The sequence below is a fragment of the Arvicola amphibius genome, chromosome 11 (genome assembly GCF_903992535.2).
Source record: "Arvicola amphibius chromosome 11, mArvAmp1.2, whole genome shotgun sequence".
In the NCBI taxonomy this organism is placed as follows: Eukaryota; Metazoa; Chordata; class Mammalia; order Rodentia; family Cricetidae; genus Arvicola; species Arvicola amphibius.
Window position 1 is genome coordinate 111,628,144 of NC_052057.2, and position 19,170 is coordinate 111,647,313.

The 19,170-nt window shown below is 43.8% G+C and overlaps 1 protein-coding gene across 2 annotated transcripts in view; it reads left to right on the forward strand.

Annotated features, from left to right (window-relative positions):
* The window catches only part of Rgs20 (regulator of G protein signaling 20), a 64,751-nt gene that overhangs the window by 37,223 nt on the left and 8,358 nt on the right, over nucleotides 1-19,170 (forward strand). For both annotated transcript variants that reach the window (XM_038347800.1, XM_038347801.1), the window contains exon 2: nucleotides 14,997-15,145. In XM_038347800.1, coding sequence (XP_038203728.1) covers nucleotides 14,997-15,145 — 149 coding nt within the window. The remainder of the gene's footprint in view (nucleotides 1-14,996; nucleotides 15,146-19,170) is intronic.

The following is a 19,170-nucleotide window of genomic DNA, read 5'->3' on the forward strand; positions in this document are numbered from 1 at the left end:
CAGGAAAATGTACCAGCATCCAGTCAAACCTAAAAATCAGTTCATTCCAGCGCCCTACTGAACAGAAACCGCTGTTGATCAGGAGTCACTGATCTCCCAGCAGCTAATAATAACAGGTGGCAGCCTTGGCCAGGCCGAGTGCCTGTTTGTGACTTAATTAACATCAGGTGATCCGGCTCTGTGCCGGGAGGATGTGATTCACAGACTCTGCCTGCACCTGTCGCTATTTTCAGCCTCGGCTGCTAAACCCAGAGAGAGCTTCGCGTGCAACCTGCCCTGAAGCTGGTGGTGCATGTTCTCCAACCTCATTGTGAGGGTTTGTGAATGAGAGAAAATGAGCAGCCTACAGAAGACGTCCTGTGGGCTCAACAGCCTGGAAGTCTGTCATCACTTCTTCTGAGACCTTTCCTTGGGTTCTAGAAGCGAATAGCCATACATCATACATCTGATGTGTCTCCCTCCAACACACTTCAGTCTCCTGTCCATGACAAGTGGGTTTTTCCTTCCTTTTCTTGCTCCCAGTTCATCTGATTCCTCACGGTTCTGCCCAAAGTGAAAAGCACAGACTAAGAGAGGTGGGGTTTCTTCTCCTTCGCCCACAAGTAAGCACTGGTTTTAGAAGCGCACATGAAGTCCATGCCCAACCCTCTGCCACTTTCCCCATCCACTCTCTCTGCTTTCTTAGTCTTCATTCGCATCAGGGTTGCTAGCAGCTGTAGATCTGTGCAGAGCCTGCAACACCCATGGCGAAGCACAGAGGGAAAAGCTTTCCAGGGGCCAGGCAGATCTAGAAGGCAAGAAAGCCACCAGGAAGGAAAATTAGGAGCAAATTGGAACATATTGTGCTAAATTACTCAGAAATGTGGCTTCAGAAAACAAGAAAATGAGGGTGTCTCTGAAGGCCACAGGACAGAGATATTCCTGGAATATCTGTGGGCTTTTTACGCACTGAGGTACCTCAGTCCCCAGGGTCTTTGTAAGCAGGGAAATTAAGTGAAATAGGGCTCGGGAGGAATGAAGCTTTGTTCCCAATAGGGAACAGCAACAAAATCCGATCATTATAACCCAGTCAAAGCTGCAGCACTGGGGAAATAGATAAAATGATGATAGCATCCTGCCCTGGTATAAGTCCTCCTGCTGGGGCGGGGTGAGGGGGAACAGAGTCCTAAATGCTGTTATTAGGAAACAACAATAACTGAAAATTCAACTATGAAAATGGGACTGTTGATCGGTTGGCTCCCTTGAAATGGGGGAACTTGAGTGTGTGAGCCTCCTGCCTCTGCTTTCCTCCCAGGCAACTGGAAAGTGGCCTAAAAGAGAGCAGACAAGCATGGGGTGATGGGAAACAAAGCTGCGGTCAATGTAAATTTCACTTGACAAAAAGTAGGGCTGATCCTTCTAACGTCAAGGCAGTTCTGTGGTAAGCAAGGGTCCGTAAGGCAGCAGGGATGAGTGTGGCACACAGCCATAAATGGAAGATTTTAAAATCAAAAGTAAATACTGTAAGTTTACACTAACATAATTGAAAATCTTACATAGAATAAACACTTTTCTGAGAAAAATATGTTTAAAATGTTGTCATAGTATAAGGGGATCCCCGTAATCACACATACACACACACACACACACACACACACACACACACACACACACACACCATGTATGCTAGAAATAAGATTGAGGTCAAAAGGAAAAGACCCCCACTCCAATAAAAGTGTCTCCACAAATAAAACTTGAATTCTTCTCAGAACTATGCATTGCATTCAAAAGCAGAAGAGCAAACACACGGGGGCAGGACAGGGGCAGAATGTGCACTTAGTGTTTGTTCCAAATCAATGGGTGATGTATCGGTCCCCATTGGCTGAGGGCCAGCCTCATGGTCTTTCAAGATTGGCTAACTTTAAATGACCAAGCTTGGAAGAAAAGAAAGGAAGGGGGCAACTGCCTGCTACCAGTTACTTAAGATCAGCGTGTGCAGCAGGTCTTCGAGAAAACAAAGTATACACGAGTATACTCTGATGGCATTTAGGTAAGTGTCCCAAAACTGTAAAGTTATTTATGTCTTTAAACTCTAAGAAATGGCTCTGGAAGGATTCATATTAAAACCTTTTTCTTCTTCTTCTTCTTCTTCTTCTTCTTCTTCTTCTTCTTCTTCTTCTTCTTCTTCTTCTTCTTCTTCTTCTGTTGTTTTTCAAGGCAGGGTTTCTCTGTCTTTTTTTGGAGGGGGAGCCTGTCCTGGAACTAGTTCTTGTAAACCAGGCTGGCCTCCAACTCACAGAGATACTCCTGTCTCTGCCTCCCAAGTGCTGGAATTAAAGGCGTACACCACCACCTGGCTAATGTCATTCCTTCTGGGACTAAAGGAAAACATTAGTGTTTGGGGCAGAGGATGATAATGTTGAGCATCATGCATTCCTTTTGCATTTAGGATAGTGTTCTTTGAAATTAGTTGCTCTTTTTTTTAAGCTCAAATCTATTACAGTATTTATTTATTGTATGTGTCTGTGGGGTGGGGAAAGGGTAGTCAGAGGACAATTTCAGGAATCAGTTCTCTCTTTTGCAGGATGGGTCTGGGGATTAAACTCAGATCATCAGGCTTGCCAGGAAGTGCCTTTATTATATAAACAATCTCTCCAGCCTCAAACTCAAGGGTAAATTGGTTTTCCTTTGAATAGATGTTATAACTATCAATTTCATTTGTCTTCTGTATTTGAGACAAAACAAATGCAAAAATTTGTTTAGAGTATCGAAAGACGAAGGTATGCTAATGTTTATAAAAACTTGTAGTGCCATGGGAAGCTGGTCTTTGGAGAAGAGTGGCAGGTGTGTTATATGTAGGATGGGAAGTAAGTAAGTCTGTAGGATTGTAATCTCACAAATACCTTTGACTAGTTGCATGACCAGCAGCAAACCCCTCACAGTCCCTTGGCCTAAGTCTGCTGTGATGGCACACATTAGCAATACTTGCATTCCATGCCAACCTGGGCTTCAGGTCAAGATCCTGTCTCAAGGCCGGGCATGGCTGTGGATGCCCTTAATTCCAGCACTCAAGAGGCAGAGATAGGTAGATCTCTGTGACTTTGGGGCTAGCCTGGTCTACATACAGTTCTAGGACAGCTAGAGCTATGCATAAAGAGCCTGTCTCAACCCTTGCCCCAGTCAAAAAAGGAAAGAGAAAGATTTTTATCTCAAAACAAAACAGTGAAACAAAACCTCTCCTAGTCTAAAAAGTAAGCATTAGACTTGGTTAGAAAGGTAACTCGTAGTGCATGGGTGCTTTGAGGTGAACATGTCTGCCATGAGCTAATGAACTGGATGAAAAGGAGCATCAGATCGGCACCTCAGTGACAAGGTGAAAGGCATATGGTGTCCCATCAGGGAGACAATATAAGCCGATATAATCCTTAGCTTTTTCCTCTGAAAGGGGAGGTATTTGCAGTCATACCTAAGAGACGTAGGAAGGGCAAAGTGAGATGGCACATAAAAATTTTCTTGTGATATATAAAAATATAAAACATAAAGTATTGTTTCTTTTTTTTTAAGATTTATTTATTTATTATGTACACAGTGTTCAGCCTCCATGTACGCCTGCAGGCCAGAAGAGGACACCAGATCTCATTACAGATGGTTGAGAGCCACCATGTGGTTGCTGGGTATTGAACTCAGGACCTCCGGAAGAGCAGTCAGTGCTCTTAACCTCTGAGCCATCTCTCCAGCCCAGTATTGTTTCTTTTAATCAGTTTGAAGGTTATACATCAAATCGGGGGCCTTCAAATATAATAATAGAACAGGTTTTATTTTCCTGTATGTAGTATAGAAAAGGCCTAGGGAAAAAAACCGCAGCATAGCAAAAATATAATCGTAGCATAACCATGCTTACCTGTGATGTGATGGCCACTGACTGGGTGAGTCATAGATCTTCTTAACTTTGGAGCAATCCCTGGTACCTCGAGTGGTGGGAGGCCCTCCAGAAACTGATCCTGATATGGTTGGATAACTGTATCAGCTACTAGTCTATTGCCATGGAGACACCACAACCAGGGAAAATTATCAGAGAATGCATTGGCTTAGGATTTCAGAGGGTTAGAGCCCATGATAGCCGAGCAAACCCACGGTGACAGAAACGGCTGAGAGTTCATATCTTGAGTCACAAGCACACGGCAGAAAGAGCTAACTATAAATGTCAAGTCTTCTGAAGCCTCAAAGTCTGTGCCCAGTGACATGCTTCCAACAAATTCTTCCCAAAGATTTCATCAGCTGAGGACCAAGTATTCAAACAGATGAGCCAAAGAGGGCCATCCTTATACAGATTACCACATTCACTCCCTATCCCCATCACATCATCATCCAAAATGCAACTTCAAACCTCTCTAGGCTGTTAAAGTCTCAACACTATTTTAAAACTCAGAGTTCAAGTCCCTTTTGAGACTCAAGTCAATCTCTTAATTGTAACCCCCTGTAAAATCAAAAACTAAACCACATGCTTCCAGCATACAATGGCACTGAATAGACATTACTGTTCATAAAGAAAGGAATAGACATGGTGAGGAAATACTGGATCAAAGCAAGACCCAAACCTAGCAAGACAAGTTCCAAATCCTGATAGCTTCTTGTCCAGTGTCAAAGGCTTAAACTGGCTCTGCCCTTCCAACTTTGCTGCCTAGAGCATATTTCTCTTGGGCTCCTCGCACTCCCTATCTGCAGTTCTCTCTGCAATACCAGTTACATGATATGGCATCTCCAATGTCTTGTTGTCTTCAACAAAATCCAGTCTTTACTTTCAGAGCTTTTCAGTGACCTCTCAGGACCTTCATGCAAGGTCTGCCCTTCCACCCATTGCCTGACTTCAAAGGCTCTCCTTAACAATGGAGGAAAATTCCATAACCCCTTTACTTCATGACTCTAAAAGCCAGATCTGTGAGGACAACGCTGCCAAGTTCAGCATTTTCATGAGGATGGAGTCTGCCCTCTTGAATCGCATCTGCTGCTTTTCTTTGTTGCTGGGGTTTAGGCCTTTACCTTTCACAGGGTGGAAGTTTAGTTGTGTGGGGTCTTGCCCTGAAGACACCCTTCCCTTTATTCTAACAAACATCAGGTTATTCTGTAATCTCATCTCTTTCAGCACAAACCTTGCCTCCAGAATTCCATTTTCTGGTGCTCTTAATTCTCTTCAAACTACATTTTTTAAAATTTCTTTTCTGCCCTACTTACACTTTACATTATAGACCTGTGTAAGAATGATTATTAGCCAGGTGATGGTGGCACATGCCTTTAATCCCAGCACTGGGGAGGCAGAAACAAGCGGATCTCTATGAGTTCAAGGCCAGCCTGGTCTACAGGGTGAGTTCCAGGACAGGCTCCAAAGCTACAGAGAAACTCTGTCTTGAAAAATCAAAGGAAGGAAGGAAGGAAGGAAGGAAGGAAGGAAGGAAGGAAGGAAGGAAAGAAGGAAGGAAGGTTACTAATAATGACATCACAAATTCAATATTAGGCTTCCTTACAATCTCCTCTCCCAGGTAAATTTATCTATTGTTTTTGTTTTTCAATTTAGCCTCAGGCAAAATTTTTAGGAAAAGAACAGAAAGCAGTCACATTTTTTTGCCAAAATAGCATCAGAATGGCCTCTACCCTAATTGCTATTGTTGTTCCTAATTAAAACCTCGTGAACTGGCCTCCACAGTCCACGTGTCTCTGTACTGTCTGCCAGGCTCCTACTAGAATGGCCTATGAAGCTCTGCTTACAGTATCTACCATCTCTCTAGTCCAGAGTCCCAAAGTCCCCTGTTTTCCTTCAAAAACAACATGATCTTTATGCTATGACAAAATACCATGACCAAGACAATTTATAAAAGGAAGTGTTTAATTTGGCGTAGGGTTTCAGAGGGTTAGAATCCATGATGGCTGAGCAAGGGCACAGTGGCAGATCATCTGAAAGCTCACATCTTGACCCATAAGCAGGAGCTCAAGAGAGCCCACTGGGAACAGAAGGAGGTTTTTCCAAGCCTCAAAGCCTACTCCAAGTGACACAACTCTTCGAACAATGTAAATGGAGCAGTGGGGCTGCGTCCCACCACCCGGCTAGCTTTACCCAATCTACAGAACAAGGCTACCCTTTCAAATCTTTCCCAAGCACTTTCACCAACTGGGAACTAAGTATTTAAACATCTAAGTCTATGGAGGCCATTCTCATTCAAACCACAACTATCATCAAATGCTACGTACATTGACATTTTGATTATGTTTGTTATTTCTGACATACAAAACTGCTGGGACTGCCATAAATTGATGAAAAATCTAACACACCCCGGAGGCGTGACTCTGCCTGTACTAGTGTGGGAAGGGTTTCCACTTTCTTGCCAGCTTAATAAAGAGACGTAAAGCAGTGTACATGTACAGGTTTTCTCATGACTTGTGTGTGTATGTGTGTGTGTGTGTTTGTGTGTGTGTGTAGACATCAGTAGGGACAAAGTTCATGATGATGTTTTCTTCTGCAAAATAGCTTTTTTTGTAAACACCTATGGGTAATCCTTCCAACAGAATCACTAGCCTGTTCTCTGTCTCTCCAGGTTTACTTATGGACATTCCATGTAACTGGTATTGTACAATATGTGTCCTCTGGGGTCTTATCTGTTCATTTAGGAAACATTTTCAAGATCTAGTCTCTCATGGAATGAACTGTAATGTTCCTTTTTAAAGCTTATGGTTTAATTTTTTCCCATTTATTTGATTGTATGTATACATGAATATGTCACAGCGTGGGGGTGGAGGGAGGGGTGTCAGAGGACAACGTGTAGGAATCAGCTCTCTCCTACTCCTTCGTGGGCTCAATGGATAAGACCCAAGTTGTCATGCTTGATTGGCAGCAAGCAACCTTAGCTAATGAGTCATCGAACTGGCCCCAAATTCAGCATTTTAAAGGGCACAATTGTGTGGGTTTAGTACTATTATAAAGTTGCACAGTAGTCATTCTTTCTAATTCTAGAACATTTTCACTGCCCCCAAGAGAAATTCTATATACTAATTAACTGTCACTCCCAGATCTCACTACCCCCAGCACCTGGCACCCACTGATTTATTTTCAGTCCCATGAATGTACCTAACCTAAACATTTCTTATAAAGATAACTTTAAAAAATAGCCTTTTGCACCTAAATTGAGTCATTTGCTTTATGCCTTAGTTACTGTTCTCTTGCTAGGAAGAGACACAATGAACAAGGCAGACTATAAAAGAAAGTACTTAATTGGGGGTTTGCTTACTGTTTCAGAGGGTTACAGTCAGTGATCAGAATGACAGGAAGCATGGCGGCACACAGGCTGAGAGCTCACATCTGATCCAAAGGTTGCAGAGAGAGGAAGACTAAGCCTGGTATGGACTCTGAAACCTCCGAGCCCACCCCCATTAACACACCTCCTCAAACAAAGCCACCCCCCCCCATTCTTCCTGAACAGTCCTCCAAATAGGAACCAAACATTCAAATTCATAAACCTATAGGAGCCGTTCTCATCCAAACCAGCACCATATTTTCGAGCTACCCCCTGGCGTAGCACCACCCACTATTTGGTTCCTGTCTATGGCGGACTGACGTAGGTACTGGCACCGGTCTCACATTGTGTGGGCTCACTCACCAGTTGATAGATAAGGGGTTTCCTACATTTCAGTTCTTGTGGGTCATTTGAGCTTTTTGTACAAGTTTTCATGTGAACTTGATTTCAGTTCCCTTGGGGAGGTGGAAGAGTGAATTGATTATTTAGACGCTCTATATTTTACGCTTTGAGAGCCTGCCCATCTGTTTCCTAAAGTAACGAAGCCACTTTATATTCCCACCTAAGTTTAATGAATGAAGATTCCAGTTTCAACCCATTCTGTTCAACACTGATTGTTGCTGTACTTTTTTATTTTGCACATCCCAGAACAGAGTGGTATTTCACTGAGGTCTGGATTTCACTTTGCTCGTGATAAAGACGGTGACCTTCCTCCTATGTGTATACTGGCATAAATATATCCAACATATTATTTAGAAAAAGATCTAGTCAAATTCTTTCTTTGTCAAATTTGTACTTTCATGCATGGGTGTGTGTGTGTGTGTGTTGAATTCTTTCTATATTCTAAATACAACTTCTGTACCTGACATAAGACTTGTAATAATTCTTCTAAATAATTTTCCCACCTGTAGGTTGTTTTACACACTTCAGAGTGATATCCTTTGGAATATAAGAGTTTAATTTTATTATCCCAACCTGTCAAATCCTTCCTTTCAAATATTTTTATTACATGTTATATGTCTGTTTGTTTACTTCTTCATTTTATGGCGAGGGCAGCACGCACGCAGGGGTCGGAAAACAACTTACGGTTCTTGATTCACTCCTGCGGTAGTCTGAATGTGTTTGTCCCCCATAAGCTTTTAGGGAGTGGCACTCTTGGGAGGTGTGTCTTTGTTGGAGTGTCCATGCTTTCTTAGAGGAAGTGTGCCACCGTGGGGGCGGGCTTTGAGGTTTCATATACTCAGGATACTGTCCACTGTCTCTGTGGACTTCCTGTGGCCTGCAAGATGCAGCACTCTCAGCTACTTCTCTAGCACCATGTCTGCCTGCAGCCTGCCATGCCCCCTGTCGTGACCATGGACTAAACCTCTAAACTGTAAGCGAGTCTCCCCAGTTCATTGTTTTCTTTATAAGAGTTGCTGTGGCCATGGTGTTTCTTCACAGCAGTAGACACCCTAACTAAGACATCCCTGATCTAAATCAGGTCTATTGGCTTCCACTGAGCCATTCCCCCATCTCCGGGTCTTTTGCTTTATTACTTGTGCTTTTAGCGCCGTCCTGAGTTTTCTTCTATGTGTTTTATAGCTTCCATTCTTAGATTTTTCTGGTATGCTTGAGTTAATTTTTGTGCATGGTGTGAGCAAGGGGTTTAATGTTATATTTGCGCGTGTGTTGGCAACATTTGTTGAGGAGACTTTTCTGTCATTGACTTGGCTTTGCCCTTTGTTAATCACCAGTTGGGCTTTAACAGAAAAAGGGAAATTGTGTGGGAAGTCCATCTGTATATGTGTTGCTTTTACTAGTTAGTAAATGAAGCTGCTTTCGGCCAATGGCTTAACAGAGTAAAGCCAGGCAGGAAATCCCAAAAAAGAGAGATGAGAGAGAGTAGGCAGAGTCAGGAAGAAGCTATGCAGCACCGCTGGAGACAGATGGCAGGCAGAACTTTACCTGGTAGGCCACAGCCACATGACGATACACAGATTAATAGAAATGGGTTAAGCTATTGGCCAAACAATATTACAATTAATATGGTTTCTGTGTAACTATTTTGTGTCTGAGCGGCCTCTGCCAACAGGTGTCGGCTTCTGAACATGCAGATGTTAACAGTCATAGAATATCCTTTTCATGTGTTGCTGATTTGGTTTGCTAGTATTATGATGAAGAGGTTTACAAATATGTTCATGAAAGATGTCATGATATGTACACATCTGGTTTTAGTGTTGGTCTCAGAGAATGAGTTGGGAATTATTTGTTCTCCTTCCATTGTGAAAAAGCTTGCAAAGAACAGACCCTTCGATCCCTCTTGGTAATTGCGTGGTAAAACTCCCCAGTCACAACATTTTGATCTATGCTTTTCTTGGGGGGAATTTTCTTTCTAGTTATTACTAATTCAATCTCTTAACTTGCTAAAGTTATATTCAGGTGTTTTGATAGGCTGCAATTGTTTATAACTCTCCAGAAACTTCCCTTTCATCTAAGTCGCCCGATTTCTTGACCTAGCGTTGTTTATAGCATTCCTTCAACCCTTTGTATTTCTGTAATATTGGCTGTGATGGCTCATCTCTGAGTCCTCATCTTTGATTTATGATTTTAGTTGAGTTCCCCCTCCCCATTTTGTCTTGGTCAAGCTACTAAAGGTTCATTACTGTGCCAGTCAGGGTTCTCTAGAGTCACAGAACTTATGGAATGAATATATATGTACACATGTATATGGATAGATAGATAGATAGATAGATAGATAGATAGATAGATAGATAGATAGGAATTTATTGGAACAACTTGCAGGCTGTTAACCAGCAATGGTTAGCTGTGAATGGAAATTCCAAGAATCTATTAGTTATACAGTCCCATGAGCCAGGAAGAGCACACCAATAACCAGCTCCATGGCCTCAGCATCAGCTCCTGTCTCCAAGTTCCTGCCTTTTTGAGTTCCTGTCCTGACTTCTTCCCATAATTAACAGTGATATGGAAACGTAAGCCAAATAAACCCTTTCCTCCACAGCTTGCTTTTGGTCATGGTGTCTCATCATAGTAATGGTAACCCTAACTACCTCAAGGACCATCTACTGGAGTAGGCCAGGTTATCTTTGAAGTCACATAGATCCACCTGCCTCTGCCTCCTGCATGCTGAGAGTAAAAGTGTGCGCCACCTGCCCAGCCAAATATCTGTTTCTGTTCCAGTACTGAAGTTAATTACCACGCAAGCTCTAGGCTGCTATCTTTAGCTTCTTTCCAGTCGTGCCTGCAATACTGGCTCCTAGCTGGTATCTGGAGACTTGGCGTTCAGTGTTTTCAGCTCAATGGTTAAATGACGGCAGTTGTTCCCTGGTGTGTTGTACAAACACTATGATATATGCTGAGCACCTGCTTTCTCTTCAGGACTCTGGAATTTTGCTGTTTGTGGCCAGAATGCCAATGTCCCCAGTGCTCAACCCAAATCTTTTGGGCTCCAAGACGCCACTGGCTTCCTGGGCACAGGCAGTACACACTCGTTGCTGGGAAAGTGTTCTCTATGATTAACCATGACGTGGAAAGGGCTTGAGGAATCCTGCACACAGGCCCCTCCCACTTTGCCCCGCGTGTCTTTCACCTGTGTAGATGCTATTGAACATGGCCCCATCTGCCTTTTGTGTATTGCTAGTATCAAGGAGAACTAGCTCTGCCTTAATTGATTGCCACGACAATCACCACCTTCTCTCAATTTCCTCAGTCACTTACTCTCTCACTAAAGTTCTAGTTCCCCCGGGAAAAACTGCAAAGTCTTTATCTTGAAAGCCTGGAACTTCCTAACAAAAGAATACCGTACAGTACAGCATACTTCCCGGTGGCTCTGTCTCTATTCTGAGAATATGGGTGGACAGTCTAGGTCCTGGCTCTTCTCACTGTAGAATTGTTTTAGTTTTTGTTGTTTGTTTTGTTTGATTTTTTGAGACAAGGATTTTCTGTGTAACAGCCCTATCTGTCCTGAACTAACTCTTGTAGATCAGGCGTGCCTTGAACTCTGCCTCTGCCTCCCGAGTGCTGGGATTAAAGGTGTGCACCACCACCACCACTGCCCAGCTTTTGTTACTTGTTTTGCCTGTGTGTGTCTTTGCACCACACATGTGCAGTGCCCACTAAGGTCAGAAGAAGGTATGAGATCCCCTGGAACAAGGATCTGGCTGGCTGTGAGCCACCAAACCTGAGTCGTGCTCCTAACCACTAACCTCTCTCTCCAGCCCCTATAGAATCTTTATTAAATGTGGGGACCAGAACATGAAGGGAGCCTTATTTTCTTGGCCATGATCACTGTCTTAATTACTTTTCAAATGTTGTGAGCATTTGAAACACCATTACCAAGGTGACTTATAAAAGAGAGCATTTAAGTTGGGGGCTCATCATTCCAGAAGGTTAGAGGTCATGGCCATTATGGCAGGGATGGTGTTGGGGCCTTGGCCGAGAGCTCATGTCTGATCCACACATGAGAAACAGAGAGGAAAGAGAAAGGGGGAGGGAGAGAAGGAGGGAGGGAGGGAAGGAGGTTAGTTGGTTGAGGGTTGAGTGCTAACTGGGAATAGCATGGGCAGCCACTCACTGCTGCTGTTCTTCAGTCAGGGGGTCAGCCTTGTCTCTGAGACCCTTGGTGTTGGTGCTTCTCCTTAGGAAGATGGACCTTCTGCCTTCACACCCTTAAGGGATCAAAATTTCAGAGGGGAAAATGAGGAAGGCTTGAAAGACAGGAAATTTAGGGGACATGAGAAGGAAGGCGCCTCCTAGACCTGGAATCCAGTTGAAGCCTTTACCCGCTATAGAGCAGGGAATCCCAAAGCACAGTTACCATTGGAGACCTCCTGCTGTGGTGTAGGGGAGGGGCATTCCAAGCCCTGCTCTCAGCATGCCAAGCAGCAGCTCCCTGGAGCTGCCCTCTCCAGACTCCACAAAGAAAGCCCACCAAGCAGTGGCTCCACACCCCCAGAGGGTATTTAAAGTCTGGCCCATAAACTTCCCCTAGTGGTTTCTCCTTTTCCCCTGGGATCATCCAGGAATACTTTTCTCTGATTAAAACCTGAGCTTTAATTCATTGGTTTATTATATCAGCCAACTACCAGGGGATATTTTTACTGATCAGTTCCCAGCTGCTTGAGGTCTTCAGGAATCTCACCAGTAACCCACTGTGGGAAGAGGGCCTATACGAACCCCTCTGCAGACCCAGCAACTCCTGGCTCCCCCTTATCTGATTATGATTCTGTTTAAGCATCTTCGCAGAGTCATGGCACTCATTAAAGAAGGGGGAGAAGGGGAGGGGGTGGAGTTTCCTAGCAACCTTTTGAGATGTAACTTGAGAGTCATTAAGATGGTGTACATGGTTACCACTGAGATGAATTGTTTTTTTCTCTCCTGAGAAGCTCACACCCACACTTGAGTGCCTCCTTCTGCAACTCCTGCCTTGAGAAGCCCACACTTGCACTCTGCGTGTGTCTTACTATTCTGAGAACTTCTTTTTTCTCTTAACCCTCCCATTTAAGCGTATATTAAAACATTTTAATCAAATCTCCAGCTCTGCTTCATAAACGGACTATTCCTGTTATTATAATCAGGGTGTGGCCTGGCCAGGGTACTGCCTGAGTACATCCTGCCAGATGACAGGGCAGGCCAGCATAATGCCTGAATCCTAACACCCATGCTCACTTTGATTCCTGTTTCCTTCTAGAGCAACATCATCCATGCCTCTTACTTGGGCTATTCCAGCCAATGATTGACATTTCCATTTGCCTTGTGTTTGAGCTCAGCCGATGTCTAGATTTTTGACTGGACAGAAAATGGGTGATCAGAGTAGGCACTCAGTAACTTAACTGGATTAGACTCCCCAGGGCAACTGAAATGTGAATTTAAGAACCTCAGGCTTCCGGTCTTTCATGTCGAGCTATAGCATTTCTCAATGGTTTTTCTGCATAGAAAGTGATATTGTCGACAAGACACAAGAGCCAGAAGTCAAGATCTGGGAACACTCAAGCCTGGAGTTTCGGAGACTCTTGGTTCCAAAAGCTTGACAGATCCCTTGAACTTTTCTAGCTTCCACAGCCTGTAGTTTTTCTTCTCTGACTCTTTTCAGCCTTTTACCCTTTGCTCCGCTCTTCTCTCTTCTCCCCTCTAAGTCCCTCTCTTCTTCTTCTTCTTCTTCTTCTTCTTCTTCTTCTTCTTCTTCTTCTTCTTCTTCTTCTTCTTCTCCTTCTCCTTCTCCTCCTCCTCCTCCTCCTCCTCCTCCTCCTCCTCTTCTTCCTCCTCCTCCTCCTCCTCTTCCTCCTCCTCCTCCTCCTCCTCCCCCTCCCCTCCTCCCTCTCCTTTTCCTCTCCTCAGAGGTGCCATAGAACATGGTAGAGAATCTGGCAAATATCTCTGCTTCCTTCTGACCAAGAAGACTACACAGACTTGAAAACTTTGGCCTGCTCAGTCTAAGCTAAGGTGCTATAGAGAAGTATCAGGGTATTAAGAGCACAAAGAGTAAGGAAGCCATTTGCTAATTCTTGTTTCTTAACCTAAAGCTTATGGGCCTGGCTATTAAAAGAAATCCAGATGCCATATATAGGGCTTAGGCAGCAGGAGCATTTGAGCATGAGTTCAGGGCCAGCCTGAGCAACATAGACAAGACCTCATTTCAGAATGAATGAATGAATCTAGTTGCACGTAGGATTACATCACAGTCGACAGGAATAAACAAATCTAGCACTTAATTCTAAAGTTCTATTAAGGTTCATGTGTGTGTGTGTTCGTGTGTGTGTGTGTGTGTGTGTGCGTGGCTTTTTTTTGTTTTGTTTTGTTTTTCGAGACAGGGTTTCCCTGTAGTTTCTAGAGTCTGTCCTGGAACTAGCTCTTGTAGACCAGGCTGGCCTCGAACTCAGAGATCCGCCTGCCTCTGCCTCCCGAGTGCTGGGATTAAAGGCGTGCGCCACTACCACCTGGCCGTATGTGTGTGGCATTTTAGCTTTCAGTTAGCTCCATCAAGAGTTGAATGATAGTTTTCAAAGCAAAATCGGACATAGCAATTTCTCCTTTGCTGCTCATATGCCCACCTCTGTCATTTGAGCTTCTGATCTTCAACAACAGCAACAACAAGCAGGCTGATGGCGAGACGTGTGATGGCTTTTCACCCATGGGCAAGAGCAGTGTCCTTGCAAGGACTGGGCAGATCCCAGGCTGGCTCGAGGCCTGGCTTCCTGGGAAATGCTAAGCAATTGCTACCTAGTAAGCAGTGTTCCTAGTGTTATGCTGCTGGAGGGGAGTTGCTAGCGAATGCCACACAGCTAGTGAAGATGTTAATAGCGTGCATCCAGAGCCACGCCTCACCACCTACTCCAGTGTCCAGTGAACCCTTTCGGCATAGCTCGCATCTATCCATCTCTGCGCTCAGACTCCTGGGTCAGTGTGTCCTGTAATGTCCCTTTAATTTCTCTCCTGTGGTTCAGTCTAGAGGGAATCTGAAATGCTCCAGTGGTCATAACTTACCAGTGACCTCTGTAGACCAATTGCCTCCTTTAGTAAACTACCTAAGGGCAAGCTTTTTCTCTGTTTTACTCCTGGAACTTACACCATGTTCCATTAACTTTGCTAAATATGTTCTCATCAGAGTCTAGCACATCTCAGCAGTTTGCAAAAATAGCCTGGGTATTATCGTGTAGTGTCTTCTCTGTGAGCCAAACATACAAATACCTAGGTTTTGATCACAACTGCTTTTGTTGTTGTTGTTTTCTTTTGCAGCCTGTGGGATCCGAGAGGACTGAGATGCGGATGCAGCAGATGTGCAGCGGAAGTGAGACCCAGGGCTCCATCCAAAGCCAGCAGGGCACGGGGAGCCATGGCTCCAATGCCTGCTGCTTTTGCTGGTGCTGCTGCTGCAGCTGTTCTTGGTAACACTGGGGGCTTTTTACTGGGGCGTTGATTGAAAGGGGCTTTTTACTGAGGCATTGATTGGCAGGGGGCCTTTGACTATAGCCTATTTATGACACATCTAGGAAGTAGGTTGGTTTTGGTTTGTTTGTAGCCCAGCCTACCCTCCCAGGCTGCCCTTCCAAATGACTCTGGGTTCAATTTCCAGCACCCACATGGCCGTTCACTACTGTCTGTAACTCCATTTCCAGGAGATCTGACACCCTCACACAGACGCACATGCAGGCAAAACACCAATGCACATAAAAGAAAAATATATAAGTTGAAATATGCCTTTAAAAGGATTAAGAAAAGAAAAAATCCCAAATTTGGCATGATAGCTGTAGTCCCAGACCTGTGTGCTAGCATCTGGGAGACTGAGACAGGCAAACCCTTGGTTCATTGGCCAACCAGGCAGCCTAGCTTCAGCCAATGAGAGACTTTGTCTCAAAAAATCAAAACAAACAAAAACCCAAGGTAGGGAGTGCCTAAGGAAAGCCACTTGATGCTGTCCTGTGGCCTCCACAGGCAGGCACACACACGCATGGGTACCTCACACATATGCTGTCCTGTGGCCTCCACATTCAGGCACACACATGCATGGGTACCACACACATGCTGTCCTAGGGCCTCCACATCCATACACACACACACACACACACACACACACACACACACGGGTACCCCCACATATACATTACTTGAGTGAATAAACAGTAAAATAAAAAAGAAAAGAATAATAAAACATACTTAGACAAGGTCATTACAATGTCCTTAATAAAGAATTCATATCCATAATATACAAAGAGTTTCAGGACATAAAATGACAAGATGAAAAACAAGCAAATGAAACGGCACAGAAAAGGTATCTACATGTGCTCTGGCCAACAAGACTAAGATACATGCAAGTGGTGGCGCACACCTTTAACCCCAGCACTCAGGAGGCAGAGGCAGGCAGATCTCTGTGAGTTCAAGGCCAGCCTGAACTACGTATTATATTCCAGGACTACAGAGGACTACAGGACTTGAGACTCTGCCTAAAACAAAACAAAACAAAAATTCAAGTTAAATATCCACCCTTCTACATGTGTACCCAGAAAGCCCCTAAAAAACAGTAAAGCACATGCAGAAAATGAAACACATGCAGAAATCATGTCTATGAGGGTTTGCTATGGCCTCAGTCACCATGAGAAAAGTAGCTCCATAGTTCACAAACAAGAAATAGGTAGATCCATGCCTCGTGGTGTCTTCATCCCATTGTCATTTAAACACAAGTGCTACGGGGGAGGGGGAGCAATTACAGAGAAATGGATATTGTAAACTCTTGCTTACATGGCATCTAAATGCATATGTGTGCGTAGTAGCACACCTGTGAGCAAGAGTGATGGACGAACCGTTGATGGTTATCTCTGGGGTAGAGAGTAGGGAGAGTACACAACCAAGTTTATGTGGGTTGAGAAGAACTTTTTTTCTAAAATTAATGGGTTCATAATTACTCAGAAATATAATGTGTTGTTTTCACATCAATGGAAAACTGTTCAATTTTCTTGATTTTTGTTTCCCCCACAGCATTCTTTTAAGATGTGCCTGTGTTGGCATACATAGTAAATTTTCTAGAAAGATAACTAGCAATATTTCCCTAAGCCCCAATGACATTCCTCTCAGAATCCAGTTCATGACCTTCTAATATAAAGGAAGCACTCAGGTTTTTATCGTCTAAAATAGAAACGCTTTAGCCACTGGTGAGTTGCTCATGTTCCTGAAAATAGCACTTCGCCCATGCCACGTTAGCAATGCTAACTTCGCCCATGCCACGTAAGGAATGCTAACGTCATCCATGCCACATAAGGAACGCTAACGTCACCCATGTCACGTAAGGAACGCTAACGTCGCCCATGCCACGTAAGGAACGCTAGCGTCACCCATGGCACGTAAGGAACGCTAGCGTCACCCATGGCACGTAAGGAATGCTAGCGTCACCCATGGCACGTAAGGAACGCTAACTCACCAGACCACTAAATAGAAAGAAAGGGGGGCATAAAGTTAGAAAGACTGGTTGGAAAGAACGGGCTCAGATGGGGACAAGGGACAGCAATGAAATGGATGTGGTCAGAATGCGTTATATCCGTGTGTGAAGAAGTCATATAATTAGCAGATGCTAACAAAGCAATGACCTTTATTGTTTTTCTGTAATGCTGGAGGGTGTCCCCCTCCATTCTTACTGGAAAGGGAAGCCCCTGAGTCTTACAGAACATTGCTGAAGTATGGCAAGCAGGGCCTTGGCTTGTGTTCGTCATCGTCTTCTGGAATAACAGCCACAGAAGACCCCTGTACACACAGTGAACCATAACCCTGTGCTTTTTCTCTAGAGGACATTTTCCCCTTTAAACTTGCTCTGCTTTAGCAAAATGAGATGGAAAAATGTCAAAGCTTGAGTAAATTATGCATTATTAAATTCACAGTATAGCTTCCAATCCTCTTTGCAGCCTTGTGTCAAATTCATAATTCCTTTTTCTCTTTGCTTTTTCATACCCACTGTGCAGTCACGTGTTCTGCTTAGAAAGGAGCCAGGAAGTCAGGCAGGATAAATGCTGCCCAGTGCATTCATAGGATGCCACCCCAGTGCCTCCCAACGGGTTTTTAGTTTGTTTTGTTTCATTTTTTAAAAATCATTATTTATTGAAACGTTTTAGCCTTAGCTTCAGAAAAGAAATAAGTCCAAAGGATTTCTGAATTTTTAATGATTTTGCCTTTACGTAAAAATAGCTCTCTGTCTCTCTGCCTCTGTCTCTGTCTCTGTCTCTCTCTCTCTCTCTCTCTCTCTCTCTCACACACACACACACACACACACTAAAAAAACTTACAAAACTGATTGCTAAAAGCAGGCTCAAAGACTTTTATAAGATAACATGTTAAGGAAAAGCCTTGGAAAATGAACAGAAACACTGATAATGCAGTAGCAAAACAAAAAGCCTCTATCACCAAGGATACAAAGCCATTTAGACGTTGAGGGGGAAAAACCCATGCTCAACATTCATGAAGTACTAGGTTTGGTCTTCAGCATCAAAATGAAACATCATTTTAAGTTGTTGGGCTTCTGAAGCTTTCTTGCTAAAGTTTAGAATAAGAGAAAGACATGGCAGCCTCTCCCGCCGTTTAACAGTGCGTGGTAGGTATCAGCCAAGAGGAAGTGTATAGATGGAGCCTAGGACTTGGAAAGAGCAGGAAAAAGCCTCCCTATTTTCGATGATGCAAGAACACCCCGAAAGTCCAAAAGAACCTTTATTAAAACTTATGAGTAAAGAAGAAGAATATAATGTCCAAAAAATAACTGTCATTTGAGCATGTATCTAAAATATCTAAAGCTGCCACAGTTCAGAACACCAGCTGCTCTTGCAGAGGACATGGACTCTGTCCCCAGGATCCACACAGTGATTCACAAACACTTGTAACCCCAGCTCCAAGGGATCCATCCAGTGCCCTCTTCTGACCTCTGTAGACACCAAGCATGCATGGATGCATGGACATACATGCAGGCAAAACGCCCATGTACACAAAAATAAAATCTTTAGAATGTATAAAGCCATATATCTCAAAAGTAAAAGATATGCTGATATTTAAATGTTAGGAAATAGAAACAGACATGTCTCCAGAGAAAATATGTGATGGCCAGTGGTAGATGCGAAGAGGCTCGACAATGTCAACCATCAGTGAAATGCACAGCAAAACCACAGCGACATTTCAAATCCACTGAGCTAATAACAGTTGGGAAAGCATCCCTTGAGCCCCATCAGATGGGTCAGGAGTGTACACTGGGCCAGCTACCCTGGAAGGAGTCAGTTCTTCAAATGGCAGAAGTGGACCATCTGCCATCTCACCAATCCTACCCAAAGGAAAAACAAAACTCGTTTTCTTGCTGTTTTGATTTTTGAGACAGGGTCTCACCATGGAGCCCTGGCTGGCCTAGAACTCGTAGAGATCAACAGACCTGCCTCTGCCTTCCAAG